Below are 25,241 nucleotides of genomic sequence, written 5' to 3'. Positions count from 1 at the left end.
AGTCACTTAGGAAGAATCTGTACTGAATATGAACCATATTTGTACTTTTAATGCCCTTTTGTTTAGTGATTGAAATATCTTGAAAAATACAAACTATGGAATATAACTAGTTATCCATTAAATTAGTGCCAATGCAAAGTTTATATTCATAAATATAATCAAACACATGTGAAAGATGGTCCATATATATGTATGATATTAAATACATCAAAAAATAAAATCAAACACATATCACATGCTTATATGAGTTTCCTTATGTACCACAGGACCATGTTCAATAAATATATACAATGGAAATTTTTAATTAAAAATTTAACAAAAGAGTATGAAACAGAAATGTTCCTAGTTTTCTAGTAAGTTAGATTCACAATAAATGATGTCATATGTTTCTGTACATCAAAGTACTCATGAGCATGGGCTTAACCTAAAGTATAGTTTACAAATACAGTGAGACTCCATTGGAGAAACTTGATTTTGCCTTTGCCATTGGGTATCAATTGCAGATAGCTTTCTTATGGGTGGGAGCCTGTATTTACTTACTCTTTGCTAAGACCCCTTATGCATACTGGCAACCTCTTTGTGAGCTCATATAAGAATCATTTCTGTTGTGTATGGAGAACCCTGTTGCCTTGGCGCCATCCATCCCTTCTGGCTACTACAATCTTTCTCTTCCACATAGACCCTAAACCTTGAGAGGAGAGCTTGAAGAAGACATTCAATATCCAGTTTAGGACTTTGTGCTCAAATTCTCTCATCTGTCTCACCCTGTGTAGTTATGGGTCATCCATTAGAAACTTCTCTAATGAGGGCTGAATGATACACTGATCTATGGATATAGCAGTATGTCACTGAGTCATTTTGTTGCCATGTTTCTAAGCAGAATAAGAGTATTCAAATGTTATTGGAATAACTAACTCATTAGTTCACCAAACTAGCCTTGAGTGGAACCCTTTCTCTGGTATTTCATTGGTGCCCTGAGGGGAATCAATTTTTTTCATGTCTCTTTATGAAAAGGAATGCAAAGCCAATTTACCAGTCTTTATAGTGGGGTCAATACTACCAACATTTTCTACAAAATTCTTCTTTTGGCTTTATTCTGGGTATAAAATACTAAACATTGATTAATTGGTCTAATCTCATAATTATTGTCAAGGATGGAAAATAATGGTACATCAAAAAAATTCTCAGCACATTCCTTTAATCCCAGCACTTGGGAGTTAGAGGCAGGCTGATCTCTTGTGAGTTCAAGGATGGGCTGCTCTAAAATGTAAATGACCCTGTCTCAAGAAAAACAAAAAAGAAAAAAGAGAGAAAATTCATCTTGCATTTTGGATTTAGATTCTGAGTTAGCACAAGGCACCCAGGCTTTAAAATATCAACCGAGCAGCATGTAGTTTAGCCTTGAGTCGAATATAAATATGCCTTTCCTGTGGGAAATAGGATGACAGTTTTGGTCAAACACAATGGAGAGAGGAAACTAAAATTAAAGCTGTTGTAGCTGTCCAGAAGCTTTGGTTGAACTGGCTATACCTGAAAGGGAGGCAGGTGAAAGAAGGAGGAACCCAAGACAAAGGTTTCTGATCAAGGCTCAAAGTTTAATATTTAGCATTGTATTTATACAGGGAGAGCCCGCAGACCCATCCTTTGTTTCAGCTGGATTATGTTGCAAAGCAAGCTCAGCAGGCAGTCTGTTCCTATAGGAAATTGCAGGTGTGGCAAAGCAGAAGACTCCAGCCTAGGTCAGCCAGGTAGGCGAAAGACCAACTGTGGCAAACACTTAAGGTCTGTTTAGCCTGCTCAAAGGCTGGAGGAAGGGCCTTTGGTGTTCTACACAGAGGGCAGCATCATAACCTAAAGCTCTAAACTTAGGCTTTATTGGCGTCCAAGTGTCAGAAGAGCTGGGTCTAAAATGCAGCTGGTTTTATTGTTTATTCAAGATGTGAATTAGAAGAACCAGCCTGTTTCCTGTCCCATTTTTCTGAGGCACAGAATGAGTCTTTTGCCTAGTTTAATGGCTTTCACTTTTTTTCCTTCCTTCAGCATCTTACAGACAAAACCTTATGCATAATCTAGACATGGATAAAAATAAATGTAAAGCCAGACCTTTTCTTATGGATGTAGGTCTGAGGGAAAAGGACTACTGTGTGTGTGTATGTGTGTGTGTGTGTGTGTGTGTGTGTGTGTGTGTGTGTGCCTGTCTGTCTGTCTTAAGGAACCCTATGACCACCATGTGAAACTTACCTCCTGAGAACTTGCTGATGACAATCAAGGGTCATCAAATAAGTCCTTGTTTTCATGACGACAGTTTGAAACTCTCGTGTTTATGTGACCTTTGTGTTTACTCCCAATTCTAAAATGTATTCTTAATTTAATATACCAGAATTTGTGAACACCTTGAAAACAGTATGAATTGTCTTAGGAAAAGAAATAGATAAGACAGGTCTCCTTAGTGCCTTTTTCAGCCATCATCAGAGAAGCTACTTCTGGAAGCAGATAGGAGTGGGTGCAGAAAGCCACAGACAGACATTATGCAGAGAGAGCATCTAAATCAGAGATCTCATCAGACCTCTGAGCTTGATCCTCTAGGAACCTGAAGGGAGATGAAGAGTGTAGGAGTCAGAGGGGTTGAGGGCACCAAGAGAATATGGCCCACCAAATCAACTTAGCAGGTCTCATATGGGCTCACAGAGACTGAAGCAGCAAAGATGGTGCCTGCATGGGTCTGCACCAGGTCCTCTGTGTATAAGTTATGTCAGCTAGCACAGTGCTTCTGTGGGACTCCTAACAGTGGGAGCAGGTGTGCCTCTGGTTCTTTTGGCTGCTCTTGGGAATCTTTCCTTTCAATTTGGTTGCCTTGTCCAGCTTCAGTAGGAGGGATTTCACCTTGCCTTATTGTATCTTGTTTTGTCCTGTTTGGTTGTTGTTTTTTGGAGATCTGCTCTTTTCTGAAATGAAAATGGGTAGGGGGAGTTGGTATAGGAGACAGGATGAGGTGTTGGGGCTGGGAGGCGTGGAAAGAGGACAAAGTGTGGACAGTGTGGTTGGATGTATATTATGAGAGAAGAATCTATTTGCAGCAGGAAGAAGAAAGAAAGAAAGAAAGAAAGAAAGAAAGAAAGAAAGAAAGAACGAGAGAAAGAAGAAAGGGAGGAAAGATCATGCCAACTTAAAAAACAAAACTGTTCTAGAATAGCAAACCCCTTTTCATATTCAAACAACTGGCTCAAATGTCCCATAAAATACCAACTTATTCATATTTAACAAATGAATTAATGGAAAGAAATCAAAGTCATTGCTCAATACAAAAGTCAGACTCCTGAGAAGTTTTGTTTTTGAGCTTATTAAATGTCTTTACTCATCTCTACAATTCACTGAGGCTTCTTTTTATTTATGGCAAATACCCTTTCACAAAAGGTTTTTGATTTCTTAGCTTTAGTTACCAGGAAGTTCCACTTTAAATTCTATCAGCAACACTGTACACAGCCATTAGACTTCTTTCAACGTAGCCTGCAACAGTAAAAAAGCAGCTAAGGGAGAGCATTTTCTGCAAAATAGTTAATTGCCCAGGCAGAGAAAGCCTGAGGAAAAGGCTTTCATGAGGGGCCATTTTCTTTACCACTTACTAAAGCAAGAGTTCAGGGTGTGAGGCAAGAGTAATGGGTTTTCACTGTGACTAGTTCCTGATGCCCTTTATGAGCAACAATCTCTATCTACCTGAAATAAAGGAAATGAATCAAAGCAAACTTTTAGTAATCCCCGAAGGCCCCGAAGTGAAATTGCCCCAGCTGTTACCTTATATAGACTCCTTGACACAGTTCCCTCTTGTGAAAGTACTCAGGGACAAGCGTTACTTTCCAGTCTCGTCTCGTTCAGAGACCTACTTTATAAGATGTCGGGAAGTTAATGTACTAAGGCTAGAGACATCTTTCTAAAATGGGAATAGCATGTCACTTTCTGCCTGCAGCCCTGCTAACTAACTCTTGTGCCGTTTTATAGGTCCCTGGGGAAGGTGCATGGGAGATGACTGTGGTCCGGGTGGCATCCAGACTCGGGCTGTGTGGTGTGCTCACGTGGAAGGCTGGACAACGTTACACACGAACTGCAAGCAGGCTGTGAGACCCAGTAACCAGCAAAACTGTTTCAAAGTGTGTGACTGGCACAAAGAGTTGTACGACTGGAGGCTGGGACCCTGGAATAAGTGTCAGCCTGTGATTTCAAAAAGCCTGGAGAAAGCACAAGAATGCGTGAAGGGGGAGGAAGGCATCCAGGTGAGAGAGATAATGTGCATCCAGAAGGACAAGGACATTCCAGCAGAGGACATCATCTGCGAGTACTTTGAACCCAAGCCCCTCTTGGAACAGGCCTGCCTCATCCCTTGCCAGCAAGACTGCATCGTGTCTGAGTTCTCGCCCTGGTCTGAGTGCTCCAGGACCTGTGGCAGTGGCCTGCAGCACCGCACTAGGCATGTGGTTGCACCGCCTCAGTTTGGAGGCTCTGGCTGCCCCAACCTCACCGAGTTCCAGGTGTGCCAGTCCAACCCCTGCGAGGCAGAGGAGAGCATGTATAGCTTGCAGGTGGGGCCCTGGAGCGCATGCTCAGTACCACACTCACGTCAAGCCAGACAAGTCAGACGTCGTGGCAAAAACAAGGAGAGAGAGAAGGAGAGAGGAAAAGCAGTGAAGGACCCGGAGGCCCGTGAGCTCATCAAGAAGAAGAGAAACAGAAACAGACAAAACAGACAGGAGAACAGATACTGGGATATCCAGATTGGGTATCAGACCAGGGACGTGATGTGCTTAAACAGGACTGGGAAATCTGCGGACCTCAGGTAAAGTCTAATTACCAGTAACATACCCATCTCCTGTGTCCAGAAACAATAGGGACTTCAAACTCACAGTACTGATTCATGGAATAAACATGTGACAGTTATTCCCTACTGCAAGGCTTATGAGCTTTGGTAGATCTCCTGGTGGTGGCTTTATTTTGTCCATGTGTAGACCCCACCCTATCTAAAGGTTTCCTAGCCTACGACTGATTCTCTATGACAAAATACAGCTTCTAAGGGAGGACACATGAGTCAATGGTAGAGCACTTGTCTAGAACCAAACTTCAGTTCCCAGCACCACCACAAAAAAAGAACAACACTGCTTCTTTAAGCAGTTTTTTTTTTCCCATAAGAAAAGAAAGTAAAATTATTTGGAGCTTGGAGTATTGGGATTTTGAATACAGATATTTATCTGAGTGAGTTAATCGAATAAAGCACACTTGTAATCTCTCCCAAGTTTATAGCATTTTCAGAATTACCCTATAAACAAAACCTGCTCTTAACAACTACCTGGGGAACCATACCTAAGAATAATATTCTCTCACATTTTATAAAACAAAGTAACTCTCTCCAGAGAAGCAAATAGGATGCAGCAGGAAATAAGGTAGTAGAAGGTATTTAGCCAGGAGTGGCCTAGCTTTGAAAATGTAATTAATTGGCAGCAATTCCTAGATGGAAATCATTTGGCAGATTATCTTCTAGTACGTAATGACTACATTATGAGAAGCCACCTCATGTATGATTCATTTGTTGTGAAAGTGTTATTAATTGAGGATGATAGGAAGGGTATGGTGTTCTCTGGAATGGCTAAATTGTGCTCGTAGATAAGCCAGACTATCTGGGAGTGGCTTATCTGTATCATTTGCATAATTGCCTTTCCTGAAATATTTATGAAGTTATGACTTGGACTGAACCTAAGAAATTATAGGATCATCACTCAGAATTTTATACCCTATTTATTGTAGCATTGACATCGGGTGTGCCATCTTCGTTATCATGCAGTCTGTTCTCTTGATTAAAACCATAAGATAAATGTCACTGATGCCTCAACCCCATATGGCTTTGTTGAGCAGCTAGAGACTGTTTCTTCTTGCCCCTGGAAATCTTGTAAAGATTACAATTTCCTGTTTACTTTGGAGGTTAGAAACCTAGTAGATTGTATGGGGTGCCTTCTGCTTCCTTAAATAACCGACTGGCGTATTTCCTTCCCATGCTCTCTGTCTTTTCTTCACCTCTTCCTGTTTATTGACTTGATTACTGTCTATTTTCACATATTGGTGAGAACCTCTTTGGAAGAGGTTATAGCTTAAGTGAAAGAGTAAATAAAAAGGCACGATCCATTCGTCTAGGACAAAAACCTTTCTCTCATAATATTATTGTCTGGCTGCCTCTTATTGGTTCATCATTTTATGGTAATAGATTCTGACCCTTGGGCTGTGCTTATGCTGGGCAAGCGCCCTACCACTGATCTGCCACAGTCCTACTTGCTGTTTTGAGCCTACTTTCCTCTCTTTCCCTCCTTTAATCCATACATTTCATTTCACATTGCCCCTTCATAGCATCTTCCCAATTCTGCTTACTTTGCTGATTGTTATCTGTTTTCCTGGCCTCCATTCACTAGGTTCATTTCATGTATGTGTGTGTGCTTGAACCTCCATATAGATGCATTTCAATCCACTTCTATGGTTCTTTTATGACAGTCTTTTCTCTGATGGCTTCAATCCCTTTCCCTGAAGTAGTAGTTATCATAGTGGCTTGGCTTCCACTGAGCAATTGAATGAGCCTCTAGGGCAACGTTGAGTTGATTCTTGCTGTCACTGGGTTATCATTCAATAGAGGTTTAAATTAATGTTGACCACTCCATTAAAAGTGTAGTTAGGTGTGTAGCTTCTATTGCATCAAGCCTAATATTCATATCAGTTGTGTGAATTAGGCAAATATACTTAAAATATGGGGAATTTTGTCAGTCACTTGCAGCATTATATACATTTTGTTCAAACTTTCCACTACTTGGTCAAGGAAGACATTATACTAAGACATGAATTAAAGGAACCACAAATCAGGGATTTAATCGTTGAAATTAAAATAATTTTCATCTCATTCTTTCTTTATGATATAAGAAGTTGAAATAATTGAATAAGACTAGCAGCCAGGCAGTGGTGGTGCATGCCTTTAATCCCAGCACTTGGGAGGCAGAGGCAGGTGGATTTCTGAGTTCGAGGCCAGCCTGTCCAGGACAGCCAGGGCTATACAGAGAAACCCTGTCTCGACAAACCAAAAAAAAAAAAAAAAAAAAAAAAAAAAAAAAAAAAAAAAAAAAAAAAAAAAAAAAAAAAAAAAGAAAGAAAAAGAAAAAGAAAAAAGAAAAGAAAAAAAGACTAGCAATAGTTTGTTCCAGTAACTAAAAGAACTTGGCTAAATAATCCTAAGAATTTTGGGAACTTCTCTAGGAGCCAATAATATGTTTCAAAGAATTGCTGCTAAATTGCCTAAATTGCAAAGCCATACACCCTGCTTTCAAATCAATGTCAATCAGTAGAGCTCAGAACAGCAACCACAGCTCATTCTTTTTTTATATATATAATTTTTTCTTTAATTCCTTTTTACAGTCCAGACTTCATCCCCCTCCTGGTCTGTTCCCCACCGCTCCCCATCCCATATCTCCCCTCCTTCCACGCCCCCCCACGCCCCGTCTCCAAGAGAATGTCCTCACCCCCACCCCACTAAGGTGTATCTTCTCTCAATGAGGCCAGACAATGGCAGTAAGAAAGTCTCAGTTTCAGACCTCCACTGATGCAGAGGTTTTGGACAGTGTAACATTGATAAGATGTAACAGATGTAATAGAGATAAGAAACTTGGACATCCATTGTGTCTTGCCCTTCCATGAACTTCCACAGACACCTGAATTCTCACTGTTATAGAAAAAATATGCTTTCTTGGTCAGAATTCACTGTGCACACTTAGAAATTAATAATGGGAAAAGCTTTTTAAAAATTGAGTGATCTGTCTTTGGCTAATGCTCAAAGTGCAACCAGCTACAAATAGATTTTACTGACTTATATGCATACACGATAGGTTTATGCATTCCACATATGACATCATCCTTAAATCTTTCCTTTCCCATCCCCAAGTTTCACTTTGAACATTTAAACAGAAACAAGAAAGTGCAAATCTGTTCATGTAGGCAAATGGACAATTTACACAGCAAACATAATTGTTAGAAATATTTCTTATATATACTAAGGTTGCTTTTGTTCATTTGTTTGTTTGTTTGCTTTTAAATAAGTTGTTACCTAGAGTCATCTTGCAACCTGGCAGAATAATGCTTTTCCTGATAAGAGCACAAGGAACTAAAGGGCAGGCCAGGACTTAATGGTGGTTGTGAGCTGCCCACTTGAGTTGCCCCTTAGAGGCATGACATTGATATGGGGATGGGCCTAATGGCTAGTTGTAAGTCACAGTTGTCTCCTTTTGTTATGGGAATGGAGCCTAGTTGAAGGTTCATCTTCCGAATAAATGTTCTCAGAAACTTCAGTTGTGGTACAAAGTTCTTTCTCAGTCTCTAGCCAGCCTGGTTAGCACACTTCTTATCTTCTGGTCATATTGGAGGCTGTCCTTTTTAGGTAAATACTACTCTATATAACTTAATATTTCCTAAGCAAGTTTATTAGCAAATCCTTTATAGCATCAGTTTTATGACTTCAAGTTTCTCCTGTGTCAAAGGGAATGGCATGTCCTTCCTATATATGGCAGGGACTGGGTTAGTAAAAAGAATTGCTCAAACAGCTTAGGTTTTGTTTAAAAATTGTTAAAGGTTAAGCTTGAACATCAATACTCACTTTCAGCTTGTCAGGCTGTCAAATGTTGTATATTATAGTTATAAGGAGAAATTAGTAATCAATTTGCCTGCTTCTCATAAAGTTTGGTCTATATCCTCAGGAGAACATGTATACAAATGTCATCCTACTGGGATACTTTCGGATCTGGATATCTGGGAATCCACATTTAAAACAATTGGATGGGCACACTGGATTCTATACAATGGTAGAGATTAAAGTTGTGACCATCTATTGGTGAGGAACACATATTTCTTCCTGTGTAACAGTGACTTTTTAGCCAGGTTTAAATAGACTCTTATTAGAGCTAGGAATCAATGAGATGGTATATCAAACATTTCTCTAAAAAATCAAAACTATTAAAAAACCATGTGTTCCAAAGCTGGAAGGGAAGCCACTGTTCACACATTAAAATGATGGTAGGGAGAGCCACAAGGGCAGGCAGCCAACTCCAGCCTCCAGTGAGCTCAGTCCTAATCCCACAATTCTCCAAGAGCCTCTTCACTCCAGAAGGATGCTTGCTGCAGGAAAGACTCATCTGCATATTAAAGTACAAGGAAGTGTGCAAGTGTGCGGTAAGTAAAACAAAACACAGCTAGTGGAAGCTGTTTGGCAACTTTTGAAAATACCTTCCACTTAAATGCACTTTGTTTTGTCACATTTTCTAACAAAGGCAATTAGTCGTTAATTACCAGCCCCTTGGAAACATTGCCAAGAGCTGTGGGAAATTCTGCCCATGAGATTCCTGAAGGAATACAAATGAATTTGGGTTTGCAAAGGATTTTTGGTGGTTAAATCAAAAGAAGTAGAACTAGCCCACATTGGGGAAATTGCATAAAGCAAACACATGTACAAATACAAACAGTGAACAAATAAAGACCAGAATAATATAGTAACATGTAGAAATACTACCCTGCTGACCTACAAGTCTCTGATTTCTGTTATTAATTTCATTCTTGTTTATATCTCTAGGAAATAAGCCACCACATGCCAGATGGCAGGGACAATTATTTTTATGTGGCTTTCTGGTTATTATTATTATTCTTTTAACTCAGAAATTTTGTAACACAACTTTTGCTGTATTTAATTGTTAATCAGAAATTTATATTGCTGGTCACCAAAATTAATGTCTTTATGTTTGATTCCTATTTTATCTTAAAATACCAGTTATTAATGTTATATTTGGCGTGGGTACCCCACTCGTGAAGAATCAGGAAGGAGGCCACTGTGATTACATGAGGTTAATTTTTTAATTAAAACTAGTATACTAGGCTCACTCTGTATTTGAGACCAGAGCAACCCCGAGGAAACAAAGCTCTAAGTTTTTATACCATTTCAGAACAGAGTTTTACAGCTTACAACGTGGGCTGGCTACAGTTTACAACATGGGCTGGTTATACTTTATCTTCCTCATTGTTCTTTAGTTCCTATTGACCTTTCTCCTCCAGGTGAGGATAAGATACCTGTCATGCGCAGGAGGGGTGGGGGAAATCCCCTCTCCAGGGGATGTCTCCTGGAAACATGCATTCCTTGGGGATGGGTGTTTGCTCTGTAAACTCTTCTAAAACCCTTTGTCTTAAGGATAAGTGGACCTCCTTTATCTCTGTTTTGCTTAATTTCTACATTAACAGATCCAATACTTGGATCTGAGATCAGAGAGAGAGAGAGAGATATCAAAGTTTAAGTGTTTGTACTTTATGTCTTCTGGGTACAAATATCTCTATATTTATTAGCAATGAGGTGCAAGTATGTCTGAAGGTATGCGTGTGTATGTGTTATTTATTGATATGATACAAACACGAAGTTATAAAAGCATTTTATACTATAAAATTAGAATAATTAAGCTTTAAGTTAAAGAGATTAGAAAATAATAGCTTGAGAACATTGTGAATTTATTTTGCGTTTGACAAAGTTCTTTTACTATGTGTATTTATGCATATGTACTCATATGTGAATGTAAGCATGCACATTTGTGAATGCACATGGAAGCTAGAAGATCAACCTCAGGTGTCCTTCCTCAGGTATTGTCACTTTTATTTATGAGACAGAATGTCTCATTGGGTTGGAGCTTGATAATTAAGCTAAAATGACTGGCCACACACCCTAAGGATCCATCTGTCTCTTCCTTTCCAACACCATGATTACAAATGTGGACTCTGATGCCCACTGATTTCAGATGGGTTCTTGGGATAAATGTAAGGCCCCACTGGTTGTACAACAAGAATTGAACCAAATTGTATCTTCCCAACACCTTACTTAGGTTGTGAGTCAAACTACATTAGTGTGTATGTTTGTGTATGTGTGTGTGTGTGTGTGTGTGTGTGTGTGGTGCAGTTACTAAGAAGGAAGTATATTAAAACTCTCAACAGATATTGACATATTTCAATTCATTAATGTGACCATTATAAATAATCCAGATAACTTGTCTTTGATTCTGAGTAGATTAGCTCTTTGTACTGTTTCTAAAGTTTCTCCATAGCCACTGTGTTAGTTTTCATTGTCACACTGCCTGTGCCCAGAGTGCAATAGTAGGAAATAAGTAAAGCATATATTTGTCTACAATTAGTTAGAAGGAAACATAGGCCCATTCATGTTCCTTCTGCCATGGGCGTTTACTTTCATTTCAGAACACTAGAGTACCCAAATGATGAAAACAAAGGCTAGAAGCGTATATTCTCCACTTAACTAGTCCTCTATCCAAGATACCTATTGTGGTCTAAATTATGAGGCAGGGTATCTGCTTTTCTGTGTTCAAGTCCCCAGTTAACATCATTTGTTAATTATAGTGCATTTCTCTTAAAATTTGTGATTGAATTTATAGTTAACCATGTTTTCCTCTTTTTAGTCAAATTTATTCTACTTCCTTCTGTTCTTTGCTTCAATTTGATATCATTTCTTAAAAAAATATAACTAGCAAACAAATGAGAAACTGACCCATACTCCATATATAATGACATACATGAACTTATCTACTTATACAGATTAATGGTTATAATCTGTATAAGACTAGGTAAACTATTGCTTAGAAGAAAGATACAATATTAACCAGTACAATTTCCACTAACTAAAATAACGAGTACTATGTATTCAGGTCCAGCAAACACTGACTCCTTGAAATTTAAAGGGGTCTTTCCATTTTTAAAGCTTGAACCTTTTGATTAATTACAAGGCATCAACTGAGAACTATGGTAAATGGTAATTCTTTGAGCTTATGAAACATGTAAAAGAGTGTTGCCAAAAAGAACATTGTATTCAATTAAGAGACTGCAGGCTTATGTTTATTTCACAAGTCTCCATTTTACATATATCTCAAATCTCAATATTATGGAGCTTGGTGAACACAAAGCAATTGCTATCATGTTGTTAAAATTAGATTTTCATGTTAATATTAGGAAATGTACCATTATTAACATTGTAAGTACACACTGGTGGTTTCTTGGTATTTGTTTATTTAGCTTAATCTCTATGTACTATAAGCATCCTTATTTGAGTTTTACTTCTGTTGTTACATTTTCAAATTGTTTATTTATCTAATATCTATCATATATCTATTTATTTTCATGTGTATGTTGCTTCTATGTTAGAAACATACATACATGTGGAGGTCAGAAGGCTTTTGAGAGAGAGTTCTCTCAAAATTCTGTAAATTCCACAGTGAATTTATAAGATCCAGTTTGTTTACAGGTTTTCATAGCAAGTACTTTTACTCACTTAACATCACACCCATCCTGTTTCCACATCTTGAATCCATTAGCTTAGCTTGTCAAAAATATCAATTACTTGCAGTTAATAAAGACAAACTAAGTCCTCCTATTATGAGTGTCTACCTGTAACTCCTAAAACATTTAGAACATGAGGGTCACTTCTCAATTCTAAAGTAAGGCTTTATTACAGCTAAAATGTAACTTCTTTGTGTTACTCAAACTTCTCTGTGTTACTTCCTCTAAGTATTTTTAAATCACTTTTGAAAGGTACAATTGATATATGAAAGCCATAACATATGTAATACATAGTTATTTATTACACAAAAGGGTTTTGCTGATTATACTAAAATTATCAAGGATCGTAAAGCTCCTTACCCTCCAACGATGTTGTGGCTGATGTAATATATGAATATTGCTTTGCTCATATGTTTGTCACAGTGCTGGGGTAAACATACTATGCTGCCAATGATATAAAGGCAATACAATAAAGAATAACAGGTATGCAGTAGGTTATATTGTCTAGGTTTTCATAAATGTATTCTCTAATGTTTGTAGATAAACTAAACCAACACATGACACCTCTCTCAGGAGATGATCTTGTCCTTAAAGTATATGGTTATGTGCAGCTGGCTGAGTTTAGTGAAACCATCAAGGCTATAAAATTATATTTGTTACCTCACAATGCTTTTTTCTGATTTTTTTTTATTGTAACATGGACTTTCCTAATATTATTTTATGTATCAAAAACATCTAAGAGCTATTTTTTTACACATTTTAAGTATAAAATACAGCATGAACGGTTCTTGTGTCATGAGGACTCTGGGACAGGACAACAAAACAAAACAAAACAAAACTGAGGGGAAGCATTTTAAGTAGTTAATCTAAGTTCCAGGAAGAGGAGGGGAGTTTCAACCAACTTTGAATCAGGTCAGCAATATCCGTGCATAATCCTCCCCATCCCACACAAACTAAATATGTTTCCTTCCTCACTTTTTTTATTGGTACCTCGAGGTTGGCTGTTCTGTTTGAGGCTCTTACTTGAGGTGGTACAAGAGCAAGTTTCCTATGGGAACCAGCACTCCTGCCAGCAGAATAGACTGTGATTGGGGTAGTGACCTTGTAGCTCCTTGGCAGTAAAAGTGATCTCACCCATTGTTTTCAATTATTTGCTGGAATTTGGCTGGAGCCAAACTCAGTAGTAATGAGTTTTCCTCTGACAAATAAATCAATAAGGGTTTCTAAATGGGAGGAAACATTTCAAAAGGAAGGAAAAAAATAATTCCCAGAGGATAAGGAATTAAATAAATCATTATAAACCTCTGTTTGTATAATCTAATTAAGAACACACTAGGATGCAGGGTTTACTAACAAGTTGTTTTACAGTTTCACATTTTTTTTAATTTAATTGCCTTTTAAAATTGTTATTTATCCATTGGTTTTTATTTGTAATTGTATTGTGCAGTGTTCTTTACTTTTCTAATTTTATATAACTTCATTGTGTGAGAGATTTTAAGTTTGAGAGCTACCTTCTTTTATTTTGATTACAAATCCATGTACAAAGACACTAGGTTCTAAAAGGCTGGAAGTATTTCTGAGTAGTACTGACTGGGTTAAGAATGACTCAGATAAATAGAATGGCTGTGCTCTGCTTAGTACAGGAAGCCTCTGCACTATAAAGTCTTGAAACGCCAACACAGGCATGCATAGTGTAGTGTTCTGGAATAAACAATGTGAGTTCTTTCAACAAGAAATGTACTGTATAGTCATGTAAAGATTAAAATGTATCTCTATATTTGTTTCTAATAAATATTGAATGTAGTAAAATGTAACTGATAATTTTCATATGCAAATATAGAGCTGAAATATTCACTTCAAGTTTTCACATCCAAATTTAATATTCAGCTTAAATTTTTGTGAAATTTTATATATACCTCAGTCTTGCTTGAAAATGGAATAGAAAAAAAACTGAATGTTAGGATGAGCAATCTCATATCTTCTCCTTTCAAAGGTTATTCATCATGTACATGTGTGCATTCAATAAATAAATAATGCACCCATTATTACCTTTTCTTTGAAAAATCTTTGAATAACATTGATTTTGATGATCTCTCCATTGATTTATATACTCTGAGTCTAGCAGTATCTTACATACTAATACACACGTATCACTATGAGTTGAAGGAACAGGTACAATATCGTGGATTCAGTTTTCTTTGACTCTCTCTACATGGGGGAATAGTTATCGTTTTGTGTAGTATACATTCTGTGTCACTTTAGAGACTTTATTGTTTAAAAATTGTACTAGGCTTTCATTTTGCTCATGGGAGTGGATTGCCTATTTAAACTAACAGAATACTTACATAATCTAGTCATAACAATAATACACGGTTCCTCACATTATTTAAGAATGTTAAAAAGAGAAATTAGGGCAAGCGGCTCCCTGGTGGTGCTTTTTAAGGTAAACTTTTCTGCTTAGTCTGAGAGAGTATAGTGTCCTTTCTCAAAAGTGCCTGGAAACTAAGACATATTGGACACTAGAGGAATGGTCTTATGCCACTTGCATAAGACACAATCAGATAGCCTAGATTCAAGTCAGAACTCTACCACTCATTTCTTAACTCCAAATTGGAACAGTATCCCCATGTTACACATGCAACAGGATTATTATTAGAATACAAAAATCCATACATGCAAAATGGCTGTGAAATTGAGAAATGTTATACAAAACAAATGATAATACAAGATAGCTTTCAGAGTAATTAGATATTAAAGATCGAGGATTGTGTTGAAAAAAAGTAGGAAAGAAGAGAACATACTAATTCATCTACTTAGACTTTCTAAATCTTTCAAATGATCAGAATGCTATCCATTGGACCAGAACCAGTGTGCGTATACTTAAAGATCAAACTTAGATCTATGTATCTTTAATATGCTAAAATGAGGTTAGCAGTAAAAAATACTTACAATTTATAACTATATATTTTGAATGTCAAAAATATTTTATTAACATTAAAAGAAAATTTCCAATATTAATTTAATAATGTTCTTTTTTATGAATTATTTCTTCACTTTACATATATTATTTTTCATGCAGAAGTCACAGAATTTCTGATTTTACTCACACTAGCCAGAAAAGCTATTTAAAGTTTAGAAATATCCAAAATACTATTTAAGAGGTAGTATCTTTATCTCTATTCTATTTTCTTGTGCAAAAGTCATCCTATCATGACAAGTATATTCAAAAGTCATGTTTGTGGGGTTTGTGATATTCAAGAAACCCAATCAATATATATTTCTGCCAATATCACTGAGAATTTTTATCTTAAAATAAATTGCTGAACTTAGTACTATAACTCAGACTTGCAGTTATTTATTTATCATTTGTGAATTGTTTCATCCAAAATTAACTTAGCATTTCACTTTAACTACTGCATTCTAAAAAACTTGGCTACAAAGAGATTTTTGTTCATATTATTCCTTGACATGCCAGTTGTTTGCATCTGTTGAATCCTACATACAGAACTCTCCGACTTGTACAAACTTTCAAAATAATAGATTAGCTTGCAAAAGAAAGATGATTGTTGAACATTTACAATTGAAATTAAGAATATTTGTAGGGAGAAAGTAAAAAAGTAGAATAAAATACTAATGCTACAGAATTATGTTTGTTATTGTTTTACAACACTTTTTTTCTTTTTGAGAATTTCATACATGAATCCTATATTTACATCATGTTTACCATACTCTCCCTCTCAAGCTCTTCAATCATTGTTGGGTATTATGTTCATAAGTATATTATTATATGTATATGTTAGCAGCTTGCTGAAGCCTTTTAGTGTTGCTCATGTACACATGTGTTTAGGCTGGGAACTAGAGTTGAATAGCTTATTAGTAAGCTTGTTCTTGAGACTATGAATTCTCTCTCTCTGAAGCACCATGGGTTTTCTCTAGGTTTTTGTCTAAGGGTGGGGCCTTGCACCAGTGGAAGAGAACATGTCTTGTTATGTCATTCATTATTGCAGCTCACAACATTCAAAGTTGGTTAACAGAATCAGACTTTTCTTCTCTAGGGATATTCATCTCACTTTCCAGCACTGAAAAACTCAGTAATGTCTAAGATTACAGGGCTGCACCCATTTGATCCCTCCATGATGCAGCTATATAGTATCTTCAGCTATGTCGTATCTTCTTTTACACATAGAGTATAATCAATTTAGAGTATATGTTGTATCTGGGTCAAAGTAAAATTTTTGTTTATTTTATTGGTTATTTTATTTATTTACATTTCAAATGTTATTCCCCTTTCCAGTTTCCCCTCTGCAAACCCTCTATCCCGTTCTACCTCTCCCTGCTTCTATGAGGGAGCTCCCCCACCAACCACCCACTCCTGTCTCACAACCCTAGCATTCCCCTACACTGGGGCATCGAGCCTCCACATGACCAAGAGCCTCCCTCCCATTGATGCCAGATAAGTCAGTCCTCTACTGTACATGCAGCTGGAGCCATGGATCCCTCCATGTGTACTCTTTGGTTGATGATTTAGTCCCTGGTAGCTCTGTTTTTTTTTGGGGGGAGTGCTAGTTGGTTGATATTGTTATTCTTCCTTTGGATTGCAAACCCCTTCAGCTCCTCAGTCCATCCCCTAACTCCTCCATTGGGGATTCCATGCTAAGTCTGATGGGTGGCTGCAAGCATCTACATCTGTATTGGTCAGGCTCTCATACTGCTTCTCAGAGGGCAGCCATGCAAGGCTCCTGTCAGTCAGTAATTCTTGGCATCAGCAATAGTGTTTGAGCTTGGTGTTTGCAGATTGGATGGATCCCTAGGTAGGACAGTCTCTGGATAGCCTTCAGTCTCTACTCTAATCTTTGTCCTTTAGACAGGAACAATTCTGGGTTAATTTTTTTGAGATGGGTGAGTGACCCTAGCCTTCAATCAGCGGCCATGCCTGTATATGATCTCTATAGGTTTTCTCTCACCTTTGTTGGGTATTTCATCTAATGTCATTACCATTGCGTGCTGACTACCTCTTGCTTTTCTGGCATTTGGAACTTTCTAGTAGCTACCTCCAGTTTCTCATCCCTCACTGCTACATACCTCCGTTCAATTTTCTGATCCTCTGTACTTTTCCCTGTCTCCTCCCACAACTGATCCTGTCCCCCTTTTCCTTCCCCCTCCTCTCTCACTTCCAACTATCTGCCTCCCTCTACCTCCTGTATTTTGTTTCCCCTTCTAAGTAGGACTGAAACACCACACTTTGGTCTTCCTTCTTCTTGAGCTTAATATGGTCTGTGAGTTATATCTTGGATATTCTGAACATTTGGGCTAATATCCACTTATCAGTGAGCGCATACTATTTGTGTTATTTTGTGGCTGTGTTACCTTACTCAGGATGATGTTTTCTAGTTCCATCGATTTGTCTGAGAATTTCATGAAGTCATTGTTTTTAGTAGCTGAGTAGTATTCCATTGTGTAAATGTACTATATTTTCTGTATTCATTCCTTTGTTCAGGGACATCTGGCTATTATAAATAAGGCTGCTGTAAGATTCGGAGAGCCCAGTCTTACATGCAGAATGTAGTCCCACTCACAAAGACACAGAGATGGAGATTGATGCAATCAGCAAGAGATTTTTAATAATCCATTATACTGGGGTCATCCAGCATTCAGGCAAAGGTGACCTGAAGGAACAAAAGCACACACATTTTATACCCTTCCAGAACATAAGTTTATAGCATTGGTTATCTCTCATTGGTGGAGCTCATTGTCTTTTGAGTCCATTGACCTTTGTACCCCAGGTGAGGTGATACCTTTGGCACGTGGGAGGGGGTGAGAAATCGGTCCCTCACTGTGGGTGGGGACGTTTCCTGGAACCAAACATTACTCCCTGCAATTAGGGCATCTCCTGAGGACAGATGTTTGATCAGTAAACTCTTTTTGAAGCTCCTTGACTTTTAGCTTAATGGACATTCCTGGCTTCCCAGTATTTTTATGAGGTGTCCTCAATTCTTACACTGCTATGAACATAGTGGAGCATGTGTCATTATTACATGTTAGAGCATCTTCTGGGTATATGACCAGAAGTGGTATTGTTGGGTCCTCAAGTAGTACTATGTCTAGTTTTCTGAGGAACTGCCAGACTGATTTCCAGAATAGTTGTACCAGCTTGCAATCCCACCAACAATGGAGGAGTGTTCCTTTCTCCACATCCTCACAAGACATCTAAAAGACATCTCTTGATGCTTTCTCCAAGTTTGTGGCATCTGATATTTCCTTTACCAATGTAAAAATTATTTTAGTCTTATTTCTCTAAGCAGAGGCTTTTGTTGACAGTCTCACGCATGTCTAATGACATTGCATCTTAACTTGAATTTTTAGTTTTTGTGTCAGAGCATTTAATCATTAAATAATTTATTATTAATATGTGAATTTTCTGGAGGTAATTTTGTTCTCATGGATATGCGTGCATTTGTGTGAATGTGTGTGCACACTCATGCAGGAGCATGTGGAGACTAATATTCATATCTGGTATCTTCCATAATCATTCCGACCTTTATTGAGGCAAGGTGTCTTGATAAACTCAGATCAAACTGATGTGGATAGTCAGACTGTTCAGCTCGCTCTGGAAATCCCCTGTCTGTCTTAAGTGCTGAGCTGCCACACTAATCCAGAATTTACCTGAGTGTTGGAGATCCAAATGCCATTCATCAAGCATGGAGGACAAATGCTTTTATCCTTAATCAATGTCCTGGTCACTCACTTTTTCATTTATATGTAGCTTGTTTTATTCTTTAATTTGCATGTGTGTATGTAGATAAAAAGTGAAATACATATAATCTTTGCTCCTCTTTGTGACATTACATTTTATAGTAATTCATATTATTTTATAACTAAACTTCTATAATAACGACTAAAATTGTCAGCTGAATCATTAATTAGATAACACATACAAGTTTTAAGTTTTAAATGTCAAAAAATATGTTTGCCTTCGGCCACAGCTTCCGCATTGCAGCTGATGTATGGTGAATTCCAAGTAATACGCATCTGTTCAACCCCATGGAATTCTTGAAAGATTTGCATTTTGTTGTTTAATATTAAGGTTACACATTTAATCCAGCCTCCACTTGTACGTGTGGGGCCTAGCTTAATTTCCTTGGTCTTCCTTTGCCCATTTGTCAGCACTGTAGAAATGGGAAAGAATCAACTCTTCTATATATTCTTGGAATATCACCTTCTCTGGCTGAGATATTTTTCTGTTGATGCACAACACCATATATGTTTTCTGTGATTACTCTCCTGTGCTGCACAGTATAGGCATTGATCAGTGCTCCCTCTCCATATTCATTTGCATGTTCTTCCTATGCAGCCCAAGTTCACATTGAACTTACTAAGTAGTCTTGATCTTTTGATCTCCCTGCCTCAGACTCCTCATCACTGAGATTACAGGCTTTTGGTACCCCATTCCTTCATCATATGTCTTCTCAATGATCAATACGGCTTTCAAATATAAGAAAAACCATACTTTTATTTATAATTGTCCAAATAATAGTTGATAAAATTATTTAATCCTGTCATAATCTTAATAATTCCCATTTCTTGGTCACATGAATTGTATTTTAAAATAAATAGTTTTAAATGTAGTTTTAAGGTGGATGCATAGTTTTTTTCATTATACTTATTTTTACATGTTTTTCCTTCCTGACATAAAGGTAATTATTAAATGTGATCCTAGGCCTAGGTATTTATTACTAGAATAAAACTGTTGATTATATATATATATATATATATATATATATATATATATATATATATATATTTTATTCATCTACTCTATCAAATTGCTTTTAATTCCAAAACCATTTACTAAATTCCATGAGTTGTCAGTGTCCAACATAGTTACCAGGACAAGTGTTTCTCATCCTTTGAAATATTTGTGTTAGCAATTTCATTTGCATCATATTTTACTTGCATAAACATTCAACACAAACAACAGTCAGAAGTATTTTGTTTTACAGAGGATGCATTAAGTATACTGAAGTAATTATTTTTAATTATTAGGATAATATGTTTGAATGCTGAGAAAAATTAAATTATTTAGAAATGGTATAATATTTGAGTTCTTTAATTTCAAGTAGTTTGTAAATGCTAAGGGTATTTAAATTTACTCTATCTGTTAGTCTAGTATAAAATAATCAAGGGCAAGGGGCCATGTAACACTGATTGTTACAAAATTTGTGCACACTGAATCCTGTTTAACAAAGTGTAAAGCATTTACAGTTTAGAATTTGTGCTCCATTAGTTGCCTAGATCTTGGAAGGAGACTCATTGATCTTCAAATAGGATACAAAGTATATATGTACCTGCCCTGTGATTGCTAAGTGAACAGTCTCTTAATAATGGCAATTTTCATTTAATTCTTGGTCCTTTACATGGGCTATTACTTAAAGAACAGCAAATTAAGCATTCAATCAAAACCATCATGATTTCCATATCCTGGTCCACTTGTTAATTAGACCTATACTAACATATAACAAAGGTAAATATAATGTAAGAAGAAAGAAATTTAGTTAGGAATGTTGGTAAATAGAATTCTAGGGTGAAGTATAAGTGCCATTTGCTACAATAATAATGTTCAAAATCTCTTATCTATTCCAGGTGTCTGCATATCCACTAATGTTATGGGGTTGTGAACACAACTAAGATTTAAAAATAATTGATTCTGTAATGATACATACATGTTTACACACAGGAAGGCAGTACTGAGAGAAACAAAAACAAAAGACAAAAATCTCAAATCACTTGGAAAGATTCTTATATCAATTGGAAACAAAAATTTGTTTATGTATCTGATCATCTTAAATAAAAACAGGAACACATGGATTTAAAGTGTGTGTGTCAAACTGATGGTATTGTTGTCTTGCTGAAGACAATACTTAAAAAACTCATTGAATGTGGAGAAGTTGAGCTGGTGCCTACATCGAGACTGCACCCCTCCCAACTAGTGTGTATTATACTGCATACTATCAGAGGAAAAAGGAAAATATCACCGAGACAAAAAAATTCTTCAATCTATGATGGCGACCACCCTGTAGGACACTCATGTAATAGTGGCACAAAGCATGGGGTATTAACCAATATATGATTAGATATAAGACCCACTTCATGAAGTAAAACCCATTCCTGTTACCATCAGGTCCTAAGTACCTGACTACATGTGTCAGGGATCTAGGGTAAAACCATAGTGCTGTTCTACTAAAAGAACACACCAGTTAAATGACTCCAAGTGACTCCTTCAGTGTCCATAGATCATTGTCTCACTCACCCTCATCATAGAAGATTCCTTCTGCAGTCCATGGGAACTAATACAGAGACTCACAACTTGACAGTGTGTAAATGATGAGGGCCTTGGAACACTGGGGCCTACAGGATCTCTCCATAAATTCCTTCCCCTTAAAATTCAGGGAACCTCCTGAATAAGGAAGCAGAAAGGGTGTAAAAGACAGATGGGATAGAGGATATGAAGGAAACAAGGAATTCTCAAACACAGCAGGACCTGTGCACATGTAAGTTCACCAAGACTGTGGCAGCATGCACTGATTAACCTCACACTAATAGAAATTTAGTTTCCTCCAACAGAGTCTTTCTGGGTACACAATCCATCCTCAATTCAGGCCTCATGCCCAATAGGAGATGGCCAACAGAAAAGGAACTGAACAAAATTTCTGGATGTCCTTTGACCCAACATGCTTTGTCTGAACTTTGTCCTTTTCCTTATAGATTCTTTGTGTGTATGTTATGATTTCCAGTATTTTTATTTATTTATTTATTTATTTATTTATTTATTTATTTTTGTATTATGGACTCTATTGCTTACTTGCTTCCTCTTTGTCTGGTTTATTTTTATTTGAACTAATTTTATTTTATTATTATTATTATTATTTGGTTCCTATTTTTATCTTAATAAGAGAGAGAAAGAAAAGGTATGGGTTTGGCTGGGTAGGCAAGTGGGAAAGGTCTGGGAGGATTTTTGATTGGGGGGACCATAATCAAAAATATATTACAATATTACATTTAAAAAAATCTATTTTCAAAGTAACCTCTCTCTCTCTCTCTCTCTCTCTCTCTGTGTGTGTGTGTGTGTGTATATAGGTGTGTCTTTCTGTGTGGCTGTATATGTGCACATCGTATGTTTCTTCTTTAAATGTCTGTCTAGTAAGTTACGGAGAGCATCTGTATAAACAGTTCACAGTGGCTTGTAAAGCAGTGGTCTGATGCCAATATGATGAGTGACTTCATAGTTTCCTTGCATTTTTACTATTTAATACTTTTTCTCTTTTTGTTGTCTTATGGTGCAAAATGGTTAGTGCTACAGTGTATCATTTCAAGGAGATCAATTGAAGGAATAAAATGCTCTCCTAAGTTCTTCTGAGAAACAGTGAGTAAGGCATGGAGAGGAGTAATAGAACCACAGATACTCCGAGGCTGAGGCAGCAGGGTTCCAAAATCAATGCCTGCCTGTGATACAGAATTAGTTCCAAGCCAGTCTGAATGATTTAGCAAGACGGCCTCAAAATAAAAAGGAAAAGAAAACAACCCTGTAGAGATAGATGCAGCCTGGTGATAAAGTACTTGCCTGACAGTGGAAACACAGACACAGTCTCTGTACGGCTAAATAACTAACTAACTAAGGTATTCGTAGATCAAAGCTGTCAAAGCCCACACCTCTCAGTCATAACGCTGAAACATGAGCCTTCTTACCCTGACTCTGATTATATCTAATTCTCATATTCACATTTGATTCTGATATACATACATATATTTACATAGACAAATACATTTAAATATATATATTAGTTTTATATATAAATTATATAGATATACATATAAATTAGTATAAGGACAAATGCAGAATACTGCTCTGAACTACATATCAGATGCATTTTATATTTATACATTTCCTTAATATGCAGAGAAAAGTGAAAACTGTGACAACTTAACAAAGAAGTAACTTTTTAAAAAATTAGAGAAATTACTAATACGGAAAAGCTATGCATGCTTAATGAATCAGAAATTCCTATTGGAAATTATGATTTATATAAAAACCTCACAAAGCAGTAAAAAAAAGAGTATTTGTTCATTAAATAGTAACATGACATCAGCACATACAAGAACTTAGTGGCAAACTTTTTAAAAATATATAATACTTATGTGAATTGGTATTTTGTCTGCCTATATGCTTAGGTACCACATTCACTAAGTGCCTGTGGAGAGAAGAATAGGCTATTGTATAGTCTGGAACTGAAGATACAGAGAGTAATTATCTGTTGTGTGGTTGCTGGAAACTGACCTGGTTCCCATGTAAGAACAAGTACTGTTAACCACTGAGCTATATCCCAAGGTTTTTATAATTTCATAATTCTAACATGTATAGTATTATAGAATGAATACCAGTTATATATTTTTAAATAATAGTGAAGAAAATAAAAGAAACAAATATTATTTACTTTATGAATTATTTCCTCCACTAAACTATTATAATAAAGGGAATCATAGCATCCAAAATTACAAATTATGGTGGACATAGTCTATGAGAACAGACAAATCAAGATTCAAATGACTGTTCTTCCACTTATTTCATGCTAATTACATTACTATAGTTGCTTTGTAATTAGAAACTGTCAAGTATAGATTGTCAAAAGTACATACTCATAAGATGGCAAAAAATCTTAGCAGGTGTCTTGGTTTGGGTTTAATTGCTGAGAAGGGGCACCATGACCAAGGCATCTTTTATAAAGAAAAACATTCAGTTTGGGCTGGCTTACAGTTTCAGAGGTTTAGTCCATTATCATGGCTGGAAGCATGGCAGTGTGTAGGCAGACTTGATTCTGGAGGAGCCTAGAGTTCTACATCTTGATCTGAAGGCAGCCAAAAGAAGAACTTGAATCATACAGGCCAGGCTTGAATATAGACATGAGACCTCAAAGTCCCGCCTCTACAGTGACACACTTCCTCTAGCAAGGCTACACCTCTTCCAATAAGGGCACACCTCACAGTAGTGCTACTTACCACAGGCCAAGCATATTCCATCCACCTCAACAGGCAAGCCTGCCATCATGTCTAATGATCTCACTTTGAGTCAAGGATTCCACATGGTGAAAGGAAAAACCAACTCCCTCAAAGTTGTTTCACAAGCTCAGGTGTGCACACAATAAACAGCCAAGCAAACAAGCAAGCAAGCAAACAAATAAACTGAATACATGTTTGTATTAAGGAAAGGACAAAGCTAAAAAATGGAAGTCCATTTATAACTAGAAAATGAACACATTATATATCATAGTGTGTAGCACAACATTTGCTAAAACACTCTTTAGAGCTTTAAGTGAATGAATTAGAAAGCCAGTTAGTCATTGTTAGCTGTATGCATGACAGTCTGCAACAGCTAATAGAGAGCAGAAAGAGATGTATTGCTATCAGTCAGCAGAGTGCAGAAGTCCTGAACAGGCCTCAGACACAAGCTTGGATACCATAAAGAAAGATAGCTGAACAGCTTATTCTACCAGAGGACAGTTCCCACAAATGTCTAAGGCCTCCTCACTCACTGCTCAATACCTAGAAAGCTCTAAATGGTCTCTAACTGAAAACAAAACCAAGCCCTAAAACTCTTGATCCAGACTTGATCCCTGAGTTACATGCACTTGTGTTTCTATGCCCTCCAAGCCACGTACAATTTCTCCTGCCTTAGACCCTCTAAGCTGTGTGTGGGAAGAACTTAGGCTGTAGAAGAAGCTTTGTGAAGTTTCAAAGTCTTCATCTTTCTAGCCTCTACCCTTTCAACAGAAAGTCTTACTCCAAGAAGGTTGAGTGGAGTATGGCAT

General features: G+C 37.0%; 1 protein-coding gene across 1 annotated transcript in view; it reads left to right on the top strand.

Moving 5' to 3' along the window:
* Window positions 1-25,241, top strand: part of Thsd7a (thrombospondin type 1 domain containing 7A) — a 380,717-nt gene that overhangs the window by 154,514 nt on the left and 200,962 nt on the right. Inside the window, exon 2 of the mRNA XM_031381188.1 lies at window positions 3,997-4,828. Coding sequence (XP_031237048.1) covers window positions 3,997-4,828 — 832 coding nt within the window. The remainder of the gene's footprint in view (window positions 1-3,996; window positions 4,829-25,241) is intronic.

This window comes from Mastomys coucha, unplaced genomic scaffold, assembly GCF_008632895.1.
Source record: "Mastomys coucha isolate ucsf_1 unplaced genomic scaffold, UCSF_Mcou_1 pScaffold20, whole genome shotgun sequence".
Classification (NCBI taxonomy): Eukaryota; Metazoa; Chordata; class Mammalia; order Rodentia; family Muridae; genus Mastomys; species Mastomys coucha.
Note: the sequence above shows the minus strand (reverse complement) of the source record. Positions and strands in the feature narration are given on the sequence as shown.